At 43.8% G+C, this 19,053-nt stretch overlaps 1 protein-coding gene across 1 annotated transcript in view; it reads left to right on the top strand.

Annotated features, from left to right (window-relative positions):
* Positions 1-19,053, top strand: part of CHORDC1 (cysteine and histidine rich domain containing 1) — a 49,106-nt gene that overhangs the window by 26,710 nt on the left and 3,343 nt on the right. Inside the window, exons 6-10 of the mRNA XM_068266796.1 lie at positions 6,602-6,660; positions 9,427-9,497; positions 10,463-10,568; positions 12,089-12,208; positions 16,622-16,684. Coding sequence (XP_068122897.1) covers positions 6,602-6,660; positions 9,427-9,497; positions 10,463-10,568; positions 12,089-12,208; positions 16,622-16,684 — 419 coding nt within the window. The remainder of the gene's footprint in view (positions 1-6,601; positions 6,661-9,426; positions 9,498-10,462; positions 10,569-12,088; positions 12,209-16,621; positions 16,685-19,053) is intronic.

Below are 19,053 nucleotides of genomic sequence, written 5' to 3'. Positions count from 1 at the left end.
AATAACCAGCCAATCGCCGGTAAGGTACATCGCTTGCCGTGATTGGTTGGTTGCTGTATACTGGGTAATGCAGTACAGCACCAGTATCTCTACCTGTTTATACAGTATAGCAACAGTACAGTGTACAAATAGCCACGAGTCAATAGGGGGTAGTCTTTTATAAGGCGAGTATATCCCAAAATGTATATTTTAACATAGTCCTTGGTGTCCAACACTGGCGGGGATTGCCGGATGCATGTGCGTTGCCGGTTGCTTGAGCAGCCGGCTGAAATGGTGACAAACTCTCCCCTGAAATACTTACCGAGGCTCCAGCGATGCTTGGCAGTCTCCCTCTATCTCCCTACGGGCTCCTAGCGGCTTTCCTGCTTCCCCAGTGCACGGAAGCCGGAGTGTCAGGCCTAAGTCATCGGGTCATGTGACACTCGTGATGCCGAAAGCCGCTAGGAGCCCGCGGGGAGATAGAGGGAGACTGCCAGACATCGCTGGAGCCTCAGTAAGTATTTAAAAGCCTGCCAGCACCCTCAGGAAGCCCCTCCCCCCGAAAGAGGTCCCCTCTATCCCTCAGGCATGCCGGTTAGCTGAGATTTCCAGTTGCCTGAATTCCAGATAACGGGGACTTGGTGATGGTGTGTAGTGCAGTTTGTCACTACACAATTTTATCATTTTTTTCCGATTAGATAATTTCATTCGATCACTCTGTTAGATCGAATATAAAGACTTTTCCAACATGTCTGATTGGACTTTCATCGAAAAAACTGGATAATTGTTCATTTTTCTTGATCAGAAAAAAAATATTCAATCAAACTTTCATTCTTTTTGATCGTTTTGGTCGAATAAACGGGAGAATAGAATGTTTTTATTGCACCGTGTATGGGCACCATTAGACTGATTTATGTGCCTGTGTGTGTTCCCTAGAGCGGTAATAGCAGACAGGCCTCAGTGGAAATTCCAGGTTCATGAGCATGACATGTTTTCTTACTTGCTGATTAGTCTAGGGACCGTTTTGACTTTTGTCTTAATGAATCAATAACCGATATACACACCCAGAAGTGATTTTGAAAATTGTTTATTGTACTGTATTTGAAAATACAGCAGCAACATAGATTCAGGATAAAGTGTATTGGGGAATACAGCAGAGGGTACATAGATCTCTGTATGATATATGGCAGCTAATATACAGTGGTTTGCAAAAGTATTCGGCCCCCTTGAAGTTTTCCACATTTTGTCATATTACTGCCACAAACATGAATCAATTTTATTGGAATTCCACGTGAAAGACCCATACAAAGTGGTGTACACGTGAGAAGTGGAACGAAAAACATACATGATTCAAAACATTTTTTACAAATAAATAACTGCAAAGTGGGGTGTGCGTAATTATTCAGCCCCCTTTGGTCTGAGTGCAGTCAGTTGCCCATAGACATTGCCTGATGAGTGCTAATGACTAAATAGTTTACCTGTGTGTAATCTAATGTCAGTACAAATACAGCTGCTCTGTGACGGCCTCAGAGGTTGTCTAAGAGAATATTGGGAGCAACAACACCGTGAAGTCCAAAGAACACACCAGACAGGTCAGGGATAAAGTGATTGAGAAATTTAAAGCAGGCTTAGGCTACAAAAAGATTTCCAAAGCCTTGAACATCCCACGGAGCACTGTTCAAGCGATCATTCAGAAATGGAAGGAGTATGGCAAAACTGTAAACCTACCAAGACAAGGCCGTCCACCTAAACTCACAGGCCGAACAAGGAGGGCGCTGATCAGAAATGCAGTGAAGAGGCCCATGGTGACTCTGGATGAGCTGCAGAGATCTACAGCTCAGGTGGGGGAATCTGTCCATAGGACAACTATTAGTCATGCACTGTACAAAGTTGGCCTTTATGGAAAAGTGGCAAGAAGAAAGCCATTGTTAACAGAAAAGCATAAGAAGTCCTGTTTGCAATTTGCCACAAGCCATGTGGGGGACACAGCAAACAGGTGGAAGAAGATGCTCTGGTCAGATGAGACTAAAATGGAACTTTTTGGTCAAAATGCAAAACGCTATGTGTGGCGGAAAACTAACACTGCACATCACTCTGAACACACCATCCCCACTGTCAAATATGGTGGTGGCAGCATCATGCTCTGGGGGTGCTTCTCTTCAGCAGGAACAGGGAAGCTGGTCAGAGTGAATGGGAAGATTAATGGAGCCAAATACAGGGCAATCTTGGAAGAAAACCTCTTGGACTCTGCAAAAGACTTGAGACTGGGGCGGAGGTTCACCTTCCAGCAGGACAACGACCCTAAACATAGAGTCAGGGTAACAATGGAATGGTTTAAAACAAAACATATCCATGTGTTAGAATGGCCCAGTCAAAGTCCAGATCTAAGTCCAATCGAGAATCTGTGGCAAGATCTGAAAACTGCTGTTCACAAAAGCTGTCCATCTAATCTGACTGAGCTGGAGCTGTTTCGCAAAGAAGAATAAGCAAGGAGTTCAGTCTCTAGATGTGCAAAGCTGGTAGAGACATACCCTAAAAGACTGGCAGCTGTAATTGCAGCAAAAGGTGGTTCTACAAAGTATTGACTCAGGGGGCTGAATAATTACACACACCCCACTTTGCGGTTATTTTTTTTTTTTTTAAATGTTTGGAATCATGTATGATTTATACATTAGTGGCTGGGAACGTGATAGACTTGTGCGGACTTTGAACGGCGCCATGTGGCAATGACAGCAGCAAGTTGGATGACCTCATGGAGACGCTGGCTACGGAGAAGCATCCGTAGGTAACAACATAATTTTTGAACCTCCCTTAACTACTTAAAGACCGCCCCACGCCAATGGGCATGGTCGTGGCGGCAGCCCCAGGACCCCCTAACGCCAATTGGAGTCAAGTCCTGGGGCTGCATTTTGCAGGAGATCTTGCACAGGCTGCACGCGCATCTCCTGCTCGGGGGGGGGGGGGCTCCACCCCCTCTTCAGTCTCCGAGCGAGACTGTTAGACGGTGTGATCGCCATCTATTTACATGTACAGTGCTGCGACTGTACTGGGGACAGCCGTGTGACACGGCTGTCCCCTCCTGAGGCTGCACAGTGATCGGCTGTCATAGGCTGAAGCCTATGACAACTAATCACCCTGATTGGCTGGCGGGGGGAGGCATTTTTATAAATAAAAGGCATTTTTATAAATAAATATTTATAAAAAATAAACTGTGGAGCAATCAGACCCCACCAACAGAGAGCTCTGTTGGTGGGGAGAAAAGGGGTGGGGGGAATTCACTTGTGTGCTGTGCTGTGCTGTGCGGCCCTGCAGCTTGGCCTTAAAGCTGCAGTGGCCAATTATCAATAAAAAGGCCTGGTCTTTAGGGAGGGGTTTAACACTGCGGTCCTCAAGTGGTTAAAGCAGCAGGGACAGCCATTCTATACCAGGTGAAAAAACATATATAAGTAGATAACTACTTGTTCTACTTACATATACTGTCCACGGTTTTATTTCAGTGAATTTTATATAGTTAATGAATTTTATATAGTTCATTGCATTTTCCATCTTGATTCCCTCTGACTGAAGCCAATCAGTACGGAGCAGGAATGTGGGAGGGGAGATGAGCTTTTTTTTCTCATTGGCAATGGCCAAAATAGAGCCAGGCTGACTAAGATAAGATTTAATACAGAAACATGTATGATTATATTGGAGTGCTTGCAGTGCAGGGTGAGGTTTCAGGCTGCATAACAAACAGAGCAGTGGGTAAATCGAGTAATTTTGTGGCTGATAATTCCGCTTTAAGGAGAGGTTCATCTTAAAGGACTTACGAGCCCAAATAGTAAAAAAAAGTTAAGTACCTTAATCATTTTTAAATGCACGGAGGACGCCGTCCGCGCCCTCCGTGCTGTTCCGCCGGGTCCCCGCAGTCTGATCGCCCCCCGTGCCGCTCCCGACCCCACGGACGGGGTCGGGCTCCCCTTCCTCTCCCAAGATGGCCGCCGGAGCCGGCCGCGGCTGCGCAGTCCGCATACGCGTTAGTGCGGCTGCGCAGCTCTAGGGCCTCCCCCCTCGATCCACGCTACTGTGCGTGGATCGGGGGGGAGGCCCTAGAGCTGCGCAGCCGCACTAACGCGTATGCGGACTGCGCAGCCGCGGCCGGCTCCGGCGGCCATCTTAGGAGAGGAAGGGGAGCCCGACCCCGTCCGTGGGGTCAGGAGCGGCACGGGGGGCGATCAGACTGCGGGGACGGCGTCCTCCGTGCATTTAAAAATGATTAAGGTACTTAACTTTTTTTTACTATTTGGGCTCGTAAGTCCTTTAAGTATTTTTATACATACAGTGGTTAGGTCTTTTTGAATGTCTGTTCTCTCCTGCCGTAACTGAGGATATCTGCACGTTCCCATGTTACCGCTGGCGTAGCGAGAGAGGAATACAGTGTCTTCATTGCTGGAACACGAGGATGTGGTTTGTTCGACCTTACTGCTCACATGTCTATAAAAAGCATCAGGACGTGATTACCGGTCCGAGAAAAGATATGCTAAATAAATTCTTTCCAGCGGCTTCGCAGCTTATTCTTTTGATGTGCGCTGGGCCGGCAACAACAAGCGGCGCAGACAAAAGCCAGCATGGAACGCTGGCCTGTTGCTTTAAGGCTGACAGATGCTATTGTCTTCCTGCTAAATATAAGGCAGAATTCTATTTTCATCAAGGCTTCAATAGGTCTTCCTTGCTTGGAAGAGCTATCTTAAAGTGGTATGACACTCAGCATTTCCTCTTTGTTGTAAAAGATTATTTACACCATAGAATCCACTACCACAAAAAACCACATTGTAGCAGAACAGCATTCAGAGAGTTAAACACAGCACTTTGTTCTTCAGTGGAAAGCTCCTTGCTTCAGTGGGCAGCTTCTGGCTGCATCTGAAGAGGTGATAACATTATCTTTTGTTTACATTTTTTGTCAGATTCCTTTAGTAAACATTTGCAAACTGCAGGAACTGAGCTGAGAAGCAGAAATAACTGAGAATTGCTCACTATATAGATTTTAACCACTTCAGGATGAGAACAATTTTCACATATCAGCGCTGCTCTCATTCATTAGACAATAACTTTATTACTAATTATCACACCTCAATTATCTATATATTGCTTTTTTCCAGGACAAATTAGGCTTTTAGTATGTGATAATTGTGTTTAGTAATTACCTTATTTTCTGTGCATTTTAAAGGGAAAGTAAGGGAAAAAATAGAAAAAAACACACTATTTCTCCATTTACATTCATTATAGCTTTACAATAAACAGTGCTAAATATAAGTTAAACCCACAAATTTTATTTGCTTATCCATCCTGGTTATTACAACATTTAGATTACGCTCATAGTACAATATATGGTGACACAATTGTATTTGCAAATAAAGGTCTTTTTTTCTGTTTTGTGCTTTTTTTGCTTTCTCATTGTACACTATCGATGATTACAAAGCCTTATTTGCAAAAAGTAATAGTAATATACCCTCATGGCATACATATTCAAAAAGCCAAGTTCCTAAGGTTTGTTTTTTCTTTTCTTCCTTTTATATATGTTTTTTATTTTATATTCTGTCGCTTTGTTTTCATTTTTCAAGTCTTTTATTTTGGTACATAATATGCGGAACTTTAATTGCTTTTGATTTAGCTTGAGGCTAAAAAGTATACACACGACATGGGCCTCAACCCTAAAACTCTCTAAACTCTATTCCACTACTTATCATGGTTAAAATGTTACCACCTATGTTTCTTGTGGTTTTGTTAAGACTTCACCAAGTTTGATCATAATTTTGAAAATGACTCTTTTATGTTTGTTTGTCCCACTCCCTACCTATTTTGTATGTGACATGGGTCCAAGCTTGAAGACACACCAAAATGTATTCTACAACTCATCACAAAACATAAAATTGTTATGCTAGGGACTCCACTTTTCCATTATGTATGGCATGAGGGTATGTTACTGTTATATTTGCATATGAGGAGTTGAAATTAGCGACGGATGCAAAACTGAAAAAAATGCACCTTTATTTCCAAATAAAATATTGTCGCCATACATTGTACTAGGGACATAATGTAAACATTGTAATAACAGGGACAAATGGGCAAATAAAATAACGTGGGTTTTATTCACAGTAGCACGTTTTTATTTTAACACTATAATAGCCGAAAACTGAGAAATAATAATTTTCCATTTTTTTGTATTATTCCGATTAAAATGCCTTTAGAATACAATAATTCTTAGCATAATTTACCACCCAAAGAAAGCCTAATTGGTGGTTGAAAAAATAAGGTATAGATTGTTTTGTTGTGACAAGTAGTGATAAAGTTATTGGCGAATGAAAGGGAGGAGCGCTGACAGGTGAAAAATGCTCTTGTGCGTGGGTGTGGGGGTAAAGTGGTTAAAGATTAAGTTTACTTTGGTAAAATGTTGTTTATGTGCATTTGTCCTTCCAACTCTGCAGACTTTCTATAGGAAGGCCTACCTGTGAAGAAATGTCCATTTTTACAGCTAGCAGTTAGGGATAGTCATTTATACGAAAACTTTATTTAGTGGGATGATGCATTATTGTCAATAAAATTAGCTTATTAAATGAAAAAAAAAATTTTCTTGTGTTTACAGATGAGGACACGGGAGAAATCAAAGTCGGGACTTCCTGTAAAAATGGTGGTTGCACAAAGGTACAAGCAGCACTTTAACCATGGGGGAGAACTTTATCTCCACTCTTCTGTTTCCACCTTTAAAAAAATCAGTTCACTATTATTAAAAAAAAAAATTTTTGTTACAAGACTATTAACCAGTCCCGAATTTCTGGTACGTGTATATATACGCCCCTGTGTTTACCACTAGCAGATCAGGGGCGTATATATACGCACTGTTTACTTAACACCGCCAATCACGATTCCCGCACCATTTCCGCCTCACCTCCCTGTGATCAGGGCATGAGAATAATTGCATTCTCAGCCCCAATCACTGTGCCGTTATGAATGGGTGAAATGCATCTCTCATGCATACCCCAAGGAAACTGTTACAAACATTTTCTTTCCTATCTGCTGTAAACAGCAGACAGTGAACTAAGTGTAGTGCCATCTTGTGGCCAAAAAGTAAAATACAGCCAAATACACCCAAATTTACCATAAGACACTTTTACATTCAAATTTTTTATTAAATATTTTTTTAACCCCTTCCACCCCTGCCCCAAAATAAAACTTGTAAAAAAAAAAAAAAAAAAAAAAAAACAATTTACATAAAAAAATTAAACATAAATAGTTACCTTTTAGACTTTTTAAATATATATGTTATGAGGGTATATTACTGTTGCTCTTATAAATAAAAGCTTATAATTGTTTCTATAGTGTTAAAAAAAACCACTAAACTGAAAAAATACACCTTTATTTCCAAATAAAATATCGCCATGCATTGTACTAGTGACGCAATTTAAACTTTGTAATAACCGGGACAAATGGGGAAATACAATTTCTGTTTTATCTACAATGGCACATTTTATTTTTAAACTACAATGGCTGAAAGCTGAGAAATTTGTTAATTTTTGCAATTTTTTTTCTTCTTCTTCTTTTTCTTCTTCTTCCCTGTAAAATGCATATATAATAAAATAATTCTTAGCAAAAAGTACTGCACAAAGAAAGCCTAGTTTGTCCTGCAAAAAATAATATATAGATCGTTTCAGTGTGATAAGTAGTCATAAAGCTATTGGCGAATGAATGGGAGGAGCGTTATGTGAAAATTGCTCTGGTCATAAAGTGGAAAAAATCCTGTGGTAGGGAAGTAGTTAACGCAAACCTGAAGTGAAAATAAACTTATGATATGAGTTGGATGTGTAGTACAGCTAAGAAATGGAACATAAGTAGCAAAGAAAAGCGTCTCATACTACTTTCCAGTACAGGAAGAGTTAAAAAACTTATTTATAACAGTAATTTATACAACAGAGCTTCTCTGAGCTCTCCGACTCACTGTTTGAGATACGATTTTACTGCAGGAAAGTTCAAAGGGTCATTATTTCTGCTTTGCTTTATAGCCTAATGTGTACCTGAGAGTTCGGGATAAAAAGATTTTATACTCACCAGGGGTTCTCTCCAGTCCCTTGCCACCCCCAAGTGCCTCCGTTCAGCCGCAATTAGTCCGGGTAATCTGGCTCAGTCGCGCCAGTTGGCTCTTCTGCGCATGCGCAATTAAATGATTGCGGTTTTCTAGCATTTTGGCCTGCCGTCTCCATGGAGATGTCAAAAACCAACCGAATAAACATGAATGCAGTATGGATTAATTTCCTCCTTCCTTTAACTGCTTACAATCATCAGGTTTGAAGCGCTTGAGGGCCGCATAAAATGGTGCAGGGGGGCCAGATTCAGCCCCCAGCCCTTGTGTTTGACACCTATGACATAGGGCCCTTTCACACCTGTGCGGTGCGTCAAATTGACGCACTGCTACCGCCACCTAATGTAACCTTATGTGGAAGTACATACTGCCCACGTTGCGGTTCGCTGCGCCGGGAGTGCCAAATCTGTTTGCGCAGAACTACGTTAGCGTGCGGGAACTGCGGCAATCTGTGTCGGCCTGGAAGCCATGTTACTCTATGGTGACGAAGGGTTTTTTAAAACGACAGCATTGCGACATTGCAGTGCGCCTGCATGCATGGAAGCGTATTTTTACAATGCGCTTCCGCATACCCAAAGTAGGAAGTGACCGCAAGCACGTGTCACTTCCTGCTTGGCTGCTGGCCAGACAGGGAACACCTCGTACTAATGTGTTGTTCCCTGAAGGCCTGTTTTGTGCAACGCACCGCACCAGTGACACTATTTTGCAGTGTGAAACCAGCCTTACAGTGACAACAGTACCTTGTGAAGGCCATAAAAGACAACTGAAGCGACAGGGATATGGAAGCTGCCAAAAGTATTTTCTTTAAAACATTGCATGGATGCCGTGTCCCAATCAGGATTGTGGCTGCTTGAGAGTGGATATCCATTAGGGACTTCTCTGATCAGCGTAGTAGCTATATGGGGAAACTACTCTGCCTGCAGCCCTTTTTGACGGCTAATGCCTGGAATTGACATTCACTTTCCTGTTTGCAGAACTATTATTATAATTATTATTAAACTTTATTTTTAACTAACATTATGTAGCACTCCACAATAGACAGTGGAGCTCTTGCAATATTAAATAATGTTACACTGGGACATTACAGGATTCAACAATGGTACACAAAATAGTCATGTAACAATGTAGGGATGAAAATAGCAGACAAGTCACTGAGTCTATATGGTGGTGGTGAAGAGCACACAGGGTGGAGAGATCTGCTTGATAGGCTTACATTATAAGGTGTGGGAAGAGGGACACATAAGGGTGGGGTGGAGTTATGAATATGGTGGGTAAGCAATGGTGAACAGATGTTTCTTTAATATTGTAATCAATAAAATCTATGTTTCCCTTAGACTTTTGATGGTCCACAGAGTAACGAAGAGGTGTGTCAGTATCACAGCGGAGTGCCTATCTTCCATGAAGGGTATGTATAAGTATCATCCATTCATTGTACTCTGTGTCCTAGGATATCATGTAGTATGAGTACTCCTGGGAGGACTTATGATGGGCTCAAGGAGTTCTAGAATTTGTCAGTTACTTGAAGTGCACCTGCGATGTGTTAAAGAAATTTATACATACCTGGGGGCTCCCTCCAACCCCCTTCAGGCTGATTGACCCCTCACTATCATCCTCCATCCTTCGCTATGGGTCCCGGCAATTCGGGCAGGCGCAATCCAGCCACGCATGCTTCCGTAGCTGAAAGCACAACTGTGCAGAATGCTCCTGGTGACCGGATCGGGTAGCCTCAATTACCCCCGCTTTTCACTGCTCCCATTCCCAGATATCCTGCAGTGTTAGTGACCTCTGGGGTCACGGCACTGCAGCTCTGGCTCTGTGTGTCTCATTACAGAGCACAGAGGGGCGGGGTAGAGGTGGGGAATGGGTGGAGATTCAGAGCTGAACCATTGAGAGAAGGGAAGAGGCGTTCCTAATGCCAGAGTGTTTGTGAGAGTCTCTCCTGCTAGGGATGCCCTTTCCCCAGTTAGATGCCGACCAGCTGCTTGTCTGCATTTTTTAGGGGTGAAAGCATGGCGCATGAAGGGCAGATAGCTGAGCAAGGGGACACAGAGGCATGTCATGGAGCAGGGATTGTGCTTCTGTGTCCTATCTGCCCCACTTGCCCCGCCTAGTGTACACTTTAAAAGCTTTATCAAGCCATTATTGCAGTTGAGAAAACATTTTTTTTTACATGGTGGATTTTTTTTTTCATATCTGTAGAAATATCAGACTTACTGCAAATTTTTCAATTTTATACAAAGTGCTAAATGTTTTTTTCTGCAATACTCTAAATGTATATATAAAAAAAAAATTCTATGCCATCTCGCTGGTTTTTGGCTTTGTTGCAGCTTACGTAATATGTTCCGTTTTATTCTCTCATAATTTGATTAGGATGAAATACTGGAGTTGCTGTAAGAGGAAAACGTCAGATTTCAACACATTCTTGTCACAAGAGGGGTGTGCGAAGGGCTCACATTTATGGGTGAAGAAAGATGATGTGAGTATCTAATGGTTGTGGGGAATGCTTGCGCTCTCACAGTGCGGGAGATCATGCCACGTTTCTTGTGATGTCTGAGTTTCCCAGCACAGATTACCAGATAAAAACTTATGTCTCCTTGCTCTGAGTTGTGCGTCTAATTTCTTGTATACCGGGGGGGATACGGTAGCTGCCATATTTCCTGTTAAACAATATCAGTTGGCTGGCTGTCCTGCTGATCCTCAGCCTCTAGTACTGTTAGCCATAGACCCTGATCAAGCATGCAGATCAGATGTTTCTGACTAAAGTCTAACTACATTAGCCCCATGCTTGTTTCAGGTGTGTGATTCAGACACTACTGCTGCCAAAGAGAGATCAGCAGAACATCCGGGCAACTGGTATTGTTTTAAAAGGAAAATAAATATGGCACCCTCCATATTCCTGCCTCTTCAGGTGTTCTTTAAGATTTATGTATGTGTATGTGTGTGTATATGGTTGCTTGCGAGAATGTTATCCTGAATAAGGTGCGACTTGGCCAATTAACCTCCCTGGCGGTAACCCCGACCTACGTTTGGGCTAGCCGCCAGAGAGGATCGCATGGCCCCCTGAGGATTTTTTTAAAATAAAAATTGTTTTAAATGTTTAAGCTAGCACTTCGCTTGCTAACCATGCCCCCCAAGTGCCTCCGCTCTCCCCCCGATCGCCGCCGGTATATGTACCCCCCAGGGATCCCGCGATGGCGCAGCCTCCCAATCAGCTTCAGGCTTCGCTATGGGGAGGATCGGGACTGCGCATGACTTCATATATGATCGTCGCCATAGCGACGACTGAAGCTAAACAGTGAAGCTGCGGTTCTCGCGGGATCGTGGACGGGTAAATATTCCCGGCAGCGATCGACGGGATCAGAGGGGTGCCGGGGGCCTATCTAGCTGGCGAAGTGCTAGCTTAAACATTTAAATCAAATTTTATTGTAAAAAATCCTCCCACAATCGCAGCATCTGAAACTGCGTAACGCCAGGGAGGTTGAGAGAGAATGCTATAATAGTGTTCATGGAATTCTCCTTTAAAGCGGACCTGAGCTCAAAACTTACTCTCTGTTTTAAAAGATAAGCAACAGCATAATAACCTTTAAGTAAAACATTTCTTTGTTACAGCTGATAAAACTCCTGCAATAAATCTGCAGTGTCTACTTCCTGCTTTTGTGGAAGATGACATAGGGTTAACATCCTGTGTTTACAAATTAGCTGCACTGCCATGGCAGATGATATTCCTGAGCTGAGACAGGTGAGCGATCAAATCACAGCACAGATGAGGGTTAATTAGACAGGCTCTTCTCTCTAAATACATACAAGGTGCATTTCTCTCTCCTCCTGTCCTGTACAAGAGTTCAGGTCCACTTTAATAATTCCCAAAATGGAGGAATACAGCACAGTTGCGTTACATGATCATCATTAGACCAGGAGTCTGGTTCACACAGAAAATGACTTCATTCTTTTTGTGTTGCATTTTCTCAGTACTTTTCTATTCTTCCATTTTTCCAGGGTAAGAAGGTTGTTCCGTGTCGGCATGACTGGCACCAAACTGGAGGAGCCGTCACCATTTCAATCTATGCAAAAAATTCAGTCCCTGAGATCAGTTATGTGGAGGCCAACAGCATAGCGGTAAGTTCCAGCAGTCTCAGCATGCCTGGTAGTATCCATCAATAGTAGCTGGCTTATAAGGGCCAACGATTAGCGGGCAATTCCCACTAATCGCCAAAGTGCTAGTGCTATTCTACCCTATGGCAGTGTTCTCACTACCACGATTGGTGCCGATGGTGGGCGTTTCGCGATTAGCGCCAATCGCAAATGTGTTACCTGCAGCATTTTTGGATCGATCGCGGTACAGTGCTTATAAAGCACTGACTGCGATCTTCCTGAAATCGTGGAAGTGTCCAGTGATTTTTACAGCGGTGAAATCACTCGAGCAAACATCCAGTGCTAAGCGCTAGTGTTTTCCGATTTCTAGTTATCTATTTGGGTTGAAAAAAGACATACGTCCATCGAGTTCAACCAGACAACAAAGTACAACACCAGCCTGCTCCCTCACATATCCCCGTTGATCCAGAGGAAGGCGAAAAACCCTTACAAGGCATGGTCCAATTAGCCCCAAAAGGGAAAAATTCCTTCCCGACTCCAGATGGGAATGGGTCCTAAAGAATAAACAAAGCATACATAAAAACAACCAAACAAAATTACAGCTGGTAGATGTCCTTGACATAAAATTTCAAATTGACATCTACAAAAATAGTACTATCAGCTGCATTTGAGACAATTTGCACATATAAAATAAATGTAGTTAGGACAACACTACACTGGAGAGCATTTTTTACACGTCATCTCCATTTAAAAAAAAAAAAGCTTCCATTGACTTGCATTGAAATCGCTGCAAAATAGCCAATTAAAGAAACACTGAAGTCTCAGAAAATACAACTTTTTATTGCAAAAAGCTGTTCAACATTATTGCCCTAACTAAAACGCTGCATCCTCACGGCTGAAATCTAACTAAATCCCCCAAACTCCCCTTGCAAAATTCACGACTTTCTTAGTTGTGGTTTTTGCTGCCCGTGCGCTTCCGTGGGAGATACGCGCTGATAGACGCGTGTAGAGGCAGAGCTGCAGCTGAAAGCTCTGCCTCTACACGCGTCTATCAGTGCGCATCTCCACCTCTCCCCTCCCCTCTCAGTGAAGGAAGACTGAGGGGCAGGCGGAGGCGGAGATACGGGCTGATAGACGCGTGTGGAGGCAGAGCTGCAGCTGAAAGCTCTGCCTCTACACGCGTCTATCAGTGCGCATCTCCGCCTCTCCCCTCTCAGTGAAGGAAGACTGAGGGGCAGGCGGAGGCGGAGATACGGGCTGTTAGACGCGTGTGGAGGCAGAGCTGCAGCTGAAAGCTCTGCCTCTACACGCGTCTATCAGTGCGCATCTCCGCCTCTCCCCTCTCAGTGAAGGAAGACTGAGGGGCAGGCGGAGGCGGAGATACGGGCTGTTAGACGCGTGTGGAGGCAGAGCTGCAGCTGAAAGCTCTGCCTCTACACGCGTCTATCAGTGCGCATCTCCACCTCTCCCCTCCCCTCTCAGTGAAGGAAGACTGAGGGGCAGGCGGAGGCGGAGATACGGGCTGATAGACGCGTGTGGAGGCAGAGCTGCAGCTGAAAGCTCTGCCTCTCACGGAAGAACTCCCCGCAGTGTGCTCAGGGGAGTTTGGGGGGGAGTTAGTTAGATTTCAGCCGCGGGGATGCGGCGTTTTAGTTAGGGCAATAATGTTGAACAGCTTTTTGCAATAAAAAGCTGTATTTTCGGAAACTTCAGAGTCTGTTTAAAGGATACCACAACTGACATGTGACATGTTGAGATAGACATGTGTATGTACAGTGCCTAGCACACAAATACCTATGCTGTGTTCCTTTTTTTCTTTCTGTGCCTGAAAGAGTTAAATATCAGGTATGTAAGTGGCTGACTCAGTCCTGACTCAGACAGGAAGTGACTACAGTGTGACCCTCCCTGATAAGAAATTCCACCTATAAAATACTTTCCTGGCAGAAAATGGCTTCTGAGAGCAAGAAAGAGATAAAAAGAGGAATTTCTTATCAGTGAGGGTCACACTGTAGTCACTTCCTGTCTGAGTCAGGACTGAGTCAGCCACTTACATACCTGATATTTAACTCTTTTAGAGAGAGAAAGAAAAAAAAGGAACACAGCCTAGTTATTTGTGTGCTAGGCACTGTACATACACATGTCTATCTCATTATGTCACATTTCAGTTGGGGTATCCTTTAAGAAAATTTTGTCATGATTTTTTTTTTGTGATTCTATCCTATGATGGTGTCAGACATTGGCACTTTCCTCCGTAGGACCAATGTCGGACATAGTCCACCCTGGGAAAACTGGCATCTGGTAGGCTTCCGTCAACTCGTGATCTCTGCGTTTACTGATAAGGGTCAGTGCAGCAGTGTCAGAGATTATATCATTTATTTATTCTTTATAAAGCTTTAACACATCATGCAGAACTGTAAAATAGATAGAGGAGAATATTACAACATTGTAACTCAGGGACATTACAGCGTCAAACGATGGTACACAAAATCATGATGGTGTGCAGATTGCAATGTATGGATAAATATTGCAGATGTGTCCATTTGGTGGCAGAGAAGAGCACATGGGTAGGGGGGACATGCCAAGTAGGCTTACAATCTAAGGGCCCGTTTCCACTAGTGCGGCGTGCGTCTCGCAGACGCACACCGCACTGAGCCGGTGGGCGGGATCGCAGGCGAATCCCATGAGCCATGCCATGCACGGCTATGGGATTCGCAGCCTCCGTGGCGAAATCTGCGGGGGGTTCCGGGCGAATCGCTCCCACAAGCGATTCCGCCGCGGCGCCGTCATCCCCTATGGCAGAGTTTCCCCGTGCGAATGATGTGCGGGGAAACTCTGCCGAATCGCCGGCGAAACCGCCCTAGTGGAAACGGGCCCTAAGGCATACATGTCAAACTCCAGCTCGGGTGCCAAAACTGGCCCTAAGAACCATTAAATTTGGTCCTCAAGTGTTTTCCCCACTTTGCATTATGTTTGGCCCTCTCTAGACCACCAGGGAAGCTATATTGGAGGTGAAGCCCTAGAACACCAGGAAACCATATGGGGGAGGCAGGGGGGGGGGGGACACTAAACACTAGGGAACTACATAGGGGAAGGTGGGGACCTCTAGACACATTGGGAACTGTATAGGGGAGAAAGGACCACTAGGCACCAGGGAACTGTATAGGGGAGAAAGGACCACTAGGCACCTGGGATCTCTATAGGGGTGTGAGGAGGGCCATTTGAAACCAAGGAACTTTATAAGGGAGGAAGTTGGCCAGTAGACATTGAGTTTAGCCCCCGACTCGGTCCCAGTGTACACATTCGGTACAATTTTGAGTTTGACACCCCTGATCTAAGGTGTAAGGGGAGAGACACATAAGGGGAGGTGGAGTGTATGTTCAAGGGAGCGTGCTGGAGCTATGAAGATGGCGGGTTAGTGGTGGTGAACAGATGTATCTTACAGTCCTACTTGAATTAGTGGAAGGTGGGGAGAGCCTGAGTCCCATAGAGTAGGTGCTGCTCTTGAGAAGTCCTGCAGCCTTGCAAGTGAGCAGATAATGCGAGGGGTTGACATCCATAGTGTGTTGAAGTGTAGAGAGCGGGTTGGGGAGTATTTCTGGATGAGAGTCGAGATGTATAGTGGATGGATTTGTATGCCAGGCAGAGCAGTTTAATTTAATTCTAAGGGAAGACAGGAAACCAGTGAAGGGACTTGCTAAAAAGGGGAAGCTGAAGAGGTGCGGCTGGAGGACCGAATGAGCCTGACATCTGCATAGCTCCCAACTGTCCCTCTTTTGGAGAGACAGTCCCTCTTTGGGAGCCCTGTCCTTCTGTCCCTCCTTACTCCTCATTTGTCCCTCTTTCTGTGTAAATATATATATTTCTCTACTAACAAGTGTGTTTGACTCTAGACTTTATTCCCATCCCTTAAATTGATCTATTACTAATTTTAAAATGTTAATGAAGGAAAATGGACCAGGATAGAAAGGGCCAGTGTGGTTTGAATTATAAAATAACATATTTTTCTTTATGGTATGCGTGAATAGGGGTGTGACGGGGGCGTGGTCAGGGGTGTGGCGGGGACATGGCTTAAGTTTCCCTCTTTCTCATCTAAAAAAGTTGGGAGGTATGCATCTGTGTAATTGATGCAGGGGGCGGAGTCTGGTCTCAGGGAAGTCTAGAAAGGATGGCATTGCAAGTAGTCAAGACGGGAGATGACCAGAACATATTACTGCTTTACATTAGTTGGAACTGACATTACTGTTAAAAGATTGGGCTCAGCTAAATATAAACTAGTTACTAGTTTCCAGTTTTGCCTTGAATTACACTTTTAGCAGCCCTGGAAGAAAGAAGAGATCCTTTCTCCAGTTGGCAAGTAACTGATACAGCATTATAGACCAGCAGATGGCGCATTTCCCGTATAAAAGTTTATTTCACTAGCCTGCTTTTCTCTTTCAGGTTAACATTCACATAGTGTTCGATGGTGAGAAGGAGTTCCAGCAGCAAGTTCAGTTGTGGGGGGTAAGGATTGTATTCATGATTATTTTACGTGACTTTCATTGCTGCGATCTTTCTTTTGTATAAGAATAAGGTATGCACACCCACAATCAAGCATAAACAATCAGTGTAGCTAGGTGCTAGGTATGATAAATAAGGCTTATAGCCCCTATAACCAATAAAAAGTAAAATACACCTGCACACTAGGGATGCTCATTTGGATTCCGCGGAAATTCAATTTCCGAAATTCCGATCGGAAATTGCGTTTCCGCATCGGAATGCGGAAATTGGTAATGCAAGTGCGTTAGGCGGATTTCCGCCGGAAATCGTGGAAATTTCCGCCGGAAATCGTGGAAATTCCGCCCGAATTGAACATTGATTTTCTCAAAAACTGTAAGGTCTTTTTGAAAACTTTTTTTGCATCTTGTTCACAAGATTCAGTTTAACCTCTCTGCCGTTATAAAAAATTGCTGCGCACGGCAGGGAGGGTGTTTTTTTGGCATTTTTTTTTTTTATTTAGCATGTAGCTAGCCTAGCGCTAGCTACATGCTTCCCCCCCCTCCCTGCGGCGTCCCCCCGAATGCGCCGATCGCCACCGGCGCATATACCCATCCGGAAATCCCGTTCTGAACGGGATTTCCAGGAGGGCTTCTCCCGTCGCCATGGTGACGGGCGTGATGACGTCATCGACGTTGTGACGTCAGAGGGAGTCCCGAACCACCCCTCGACGCTGCCTGGCACTGATTGGCCAGGCAGCGCACGGGTCTCGGGGGGGCACCCTCTGATGCGGCGGGTTGCGGCGAATCGGCGAGGAGCGGCGGCGATCGTAAGTTACACGCAGCTAGCAAAGTGCTAGCTGCGTGTAACAAAAAAAAAATTATGCAAATCGGCCCAGCAGGGCCTGAGGAATCCTCCGCGGCAGGTTACCCCGAGCTGAGCTCGGGATAACCGGCAGGGAGGTTAATAACCCCTGAATATTTGGTGTTTCTAGGACTTACGGGGGCTTTGCTATTAACCGCTAAAGTCGGCGGATTTTTACTGTAATGTAAAATGCAGAAAATAGGGAGATGCAGGTTTTCTGCATTTTACATTACAGGAAAAATCCGCCGACTTTAGCAGTTAATAGCAAAGCCACCGTAAGTCCTAGAAACACCAAATTTTCAGGGTTTATTAAACAGAATCTTCTGAACAAGATGCAAAAAAAAAGTTTTCAAAAAGACCTTATAGTTTTTGAGAAAATTGATGTTAAATTCGAGCGGAATTTCCGCGATTTCCGGCGGAAATTCCGCATTGGAATGCGGAAATTGGTAGCGGAAAGCGGAATCGGTATTTGGCAATGGCGGAATGCGGAATTACCGCGGAATCGGAAATTGGCATTTCCGACCATCCCTACTGCACACCAAAATGTATGTTGCAAGAATGTTTGTATTAAATATACATAGTCAAAAAGTTCAACAATAACATGTGATGACAATATTGCACAAACTGAGACAAACACCCAATATGGACACTCTATCAATGGTAATATAACATAGCAATCTATATGACTAGGAGCATTAAGCAGAAAACAACAATATATCCAGCATTAAGCAGGACAAAGTGATGCCGGGGATGCCAAAAATAAGAGTGCAGCACTTCTTGGGCATCCTCTGACCCTCTGACGAAGGATTTTCATCCGAAACGGCGCTGTCAGGGTAATGGACATTTGACACTGTCATAGACTCTGTGGGATCCTGTGCTCTCCAGCGTGCATCATGTTTGCTTTATTAGGATCTATAACTGCTGTATTTCCAGAGTCTGCATGGTCATCACCATCACTTTGTCCTGCTTAATGCTATTTATATTGTTGTTTTCTGCTTAATGCTCCTAGTCATATAGATTACTATGTTGTATTACCATTGATAGAGTGTCCATATTGGGTGTTTGTCTCAGTTTGTGCAATATTGTCATCACGTTATTGTTGAACTTTTTGACTATATATATTTAATACAAACATTCTTGCAACATACATTTTGGTGTGCAGGTGTATTTTACTTTTTATGCAATCTTTCTTTTGTCATCTAAGTCAATACATTGCAAAGTGATAAGTTTAAAAATAGAAGAGAAATCAAGAAATTATTGATATTCACCATGTAATTTGTTTATTGCGTTTGATCCACAATGAGCCTACACAACACCATCTTTACTACTGGCAGACAAGAAAAAAAAGGAAAAAAAAGCACCAACTGACATTATCTATGCAAGTACAGGGCTAGTATAGGATATGGCACACAATACAAAAACAGCAATTTAAACCAGGGCTGAGGAGTCGGAGTCGGTGGTTTCATAAACTGAGGAGTCGGAGTTGGAGTCGGATGATTTTCGTACCGACTCCACAACCCTTATTTGAACAC

Source organism: Hyperolius riggenbachi, chromosome 2 (genome assembly GCF_040937935.1).
Source record: "Hyperolius riggenbachi isolate aHypRig1 chromosome 2, aHypRig1.pri, whole genome shotgun sequence".
NCBI lineage: Eukaryota > Metazoa > Chordata > Amphibia > Anura > Hyperoliidae > Hyperolius > Hyperolius riggenbachi.
Note: the sequence above shows the minus strand (reverse complement) of the source record. Positions and strands in the feature narration are given on the sequence as shown.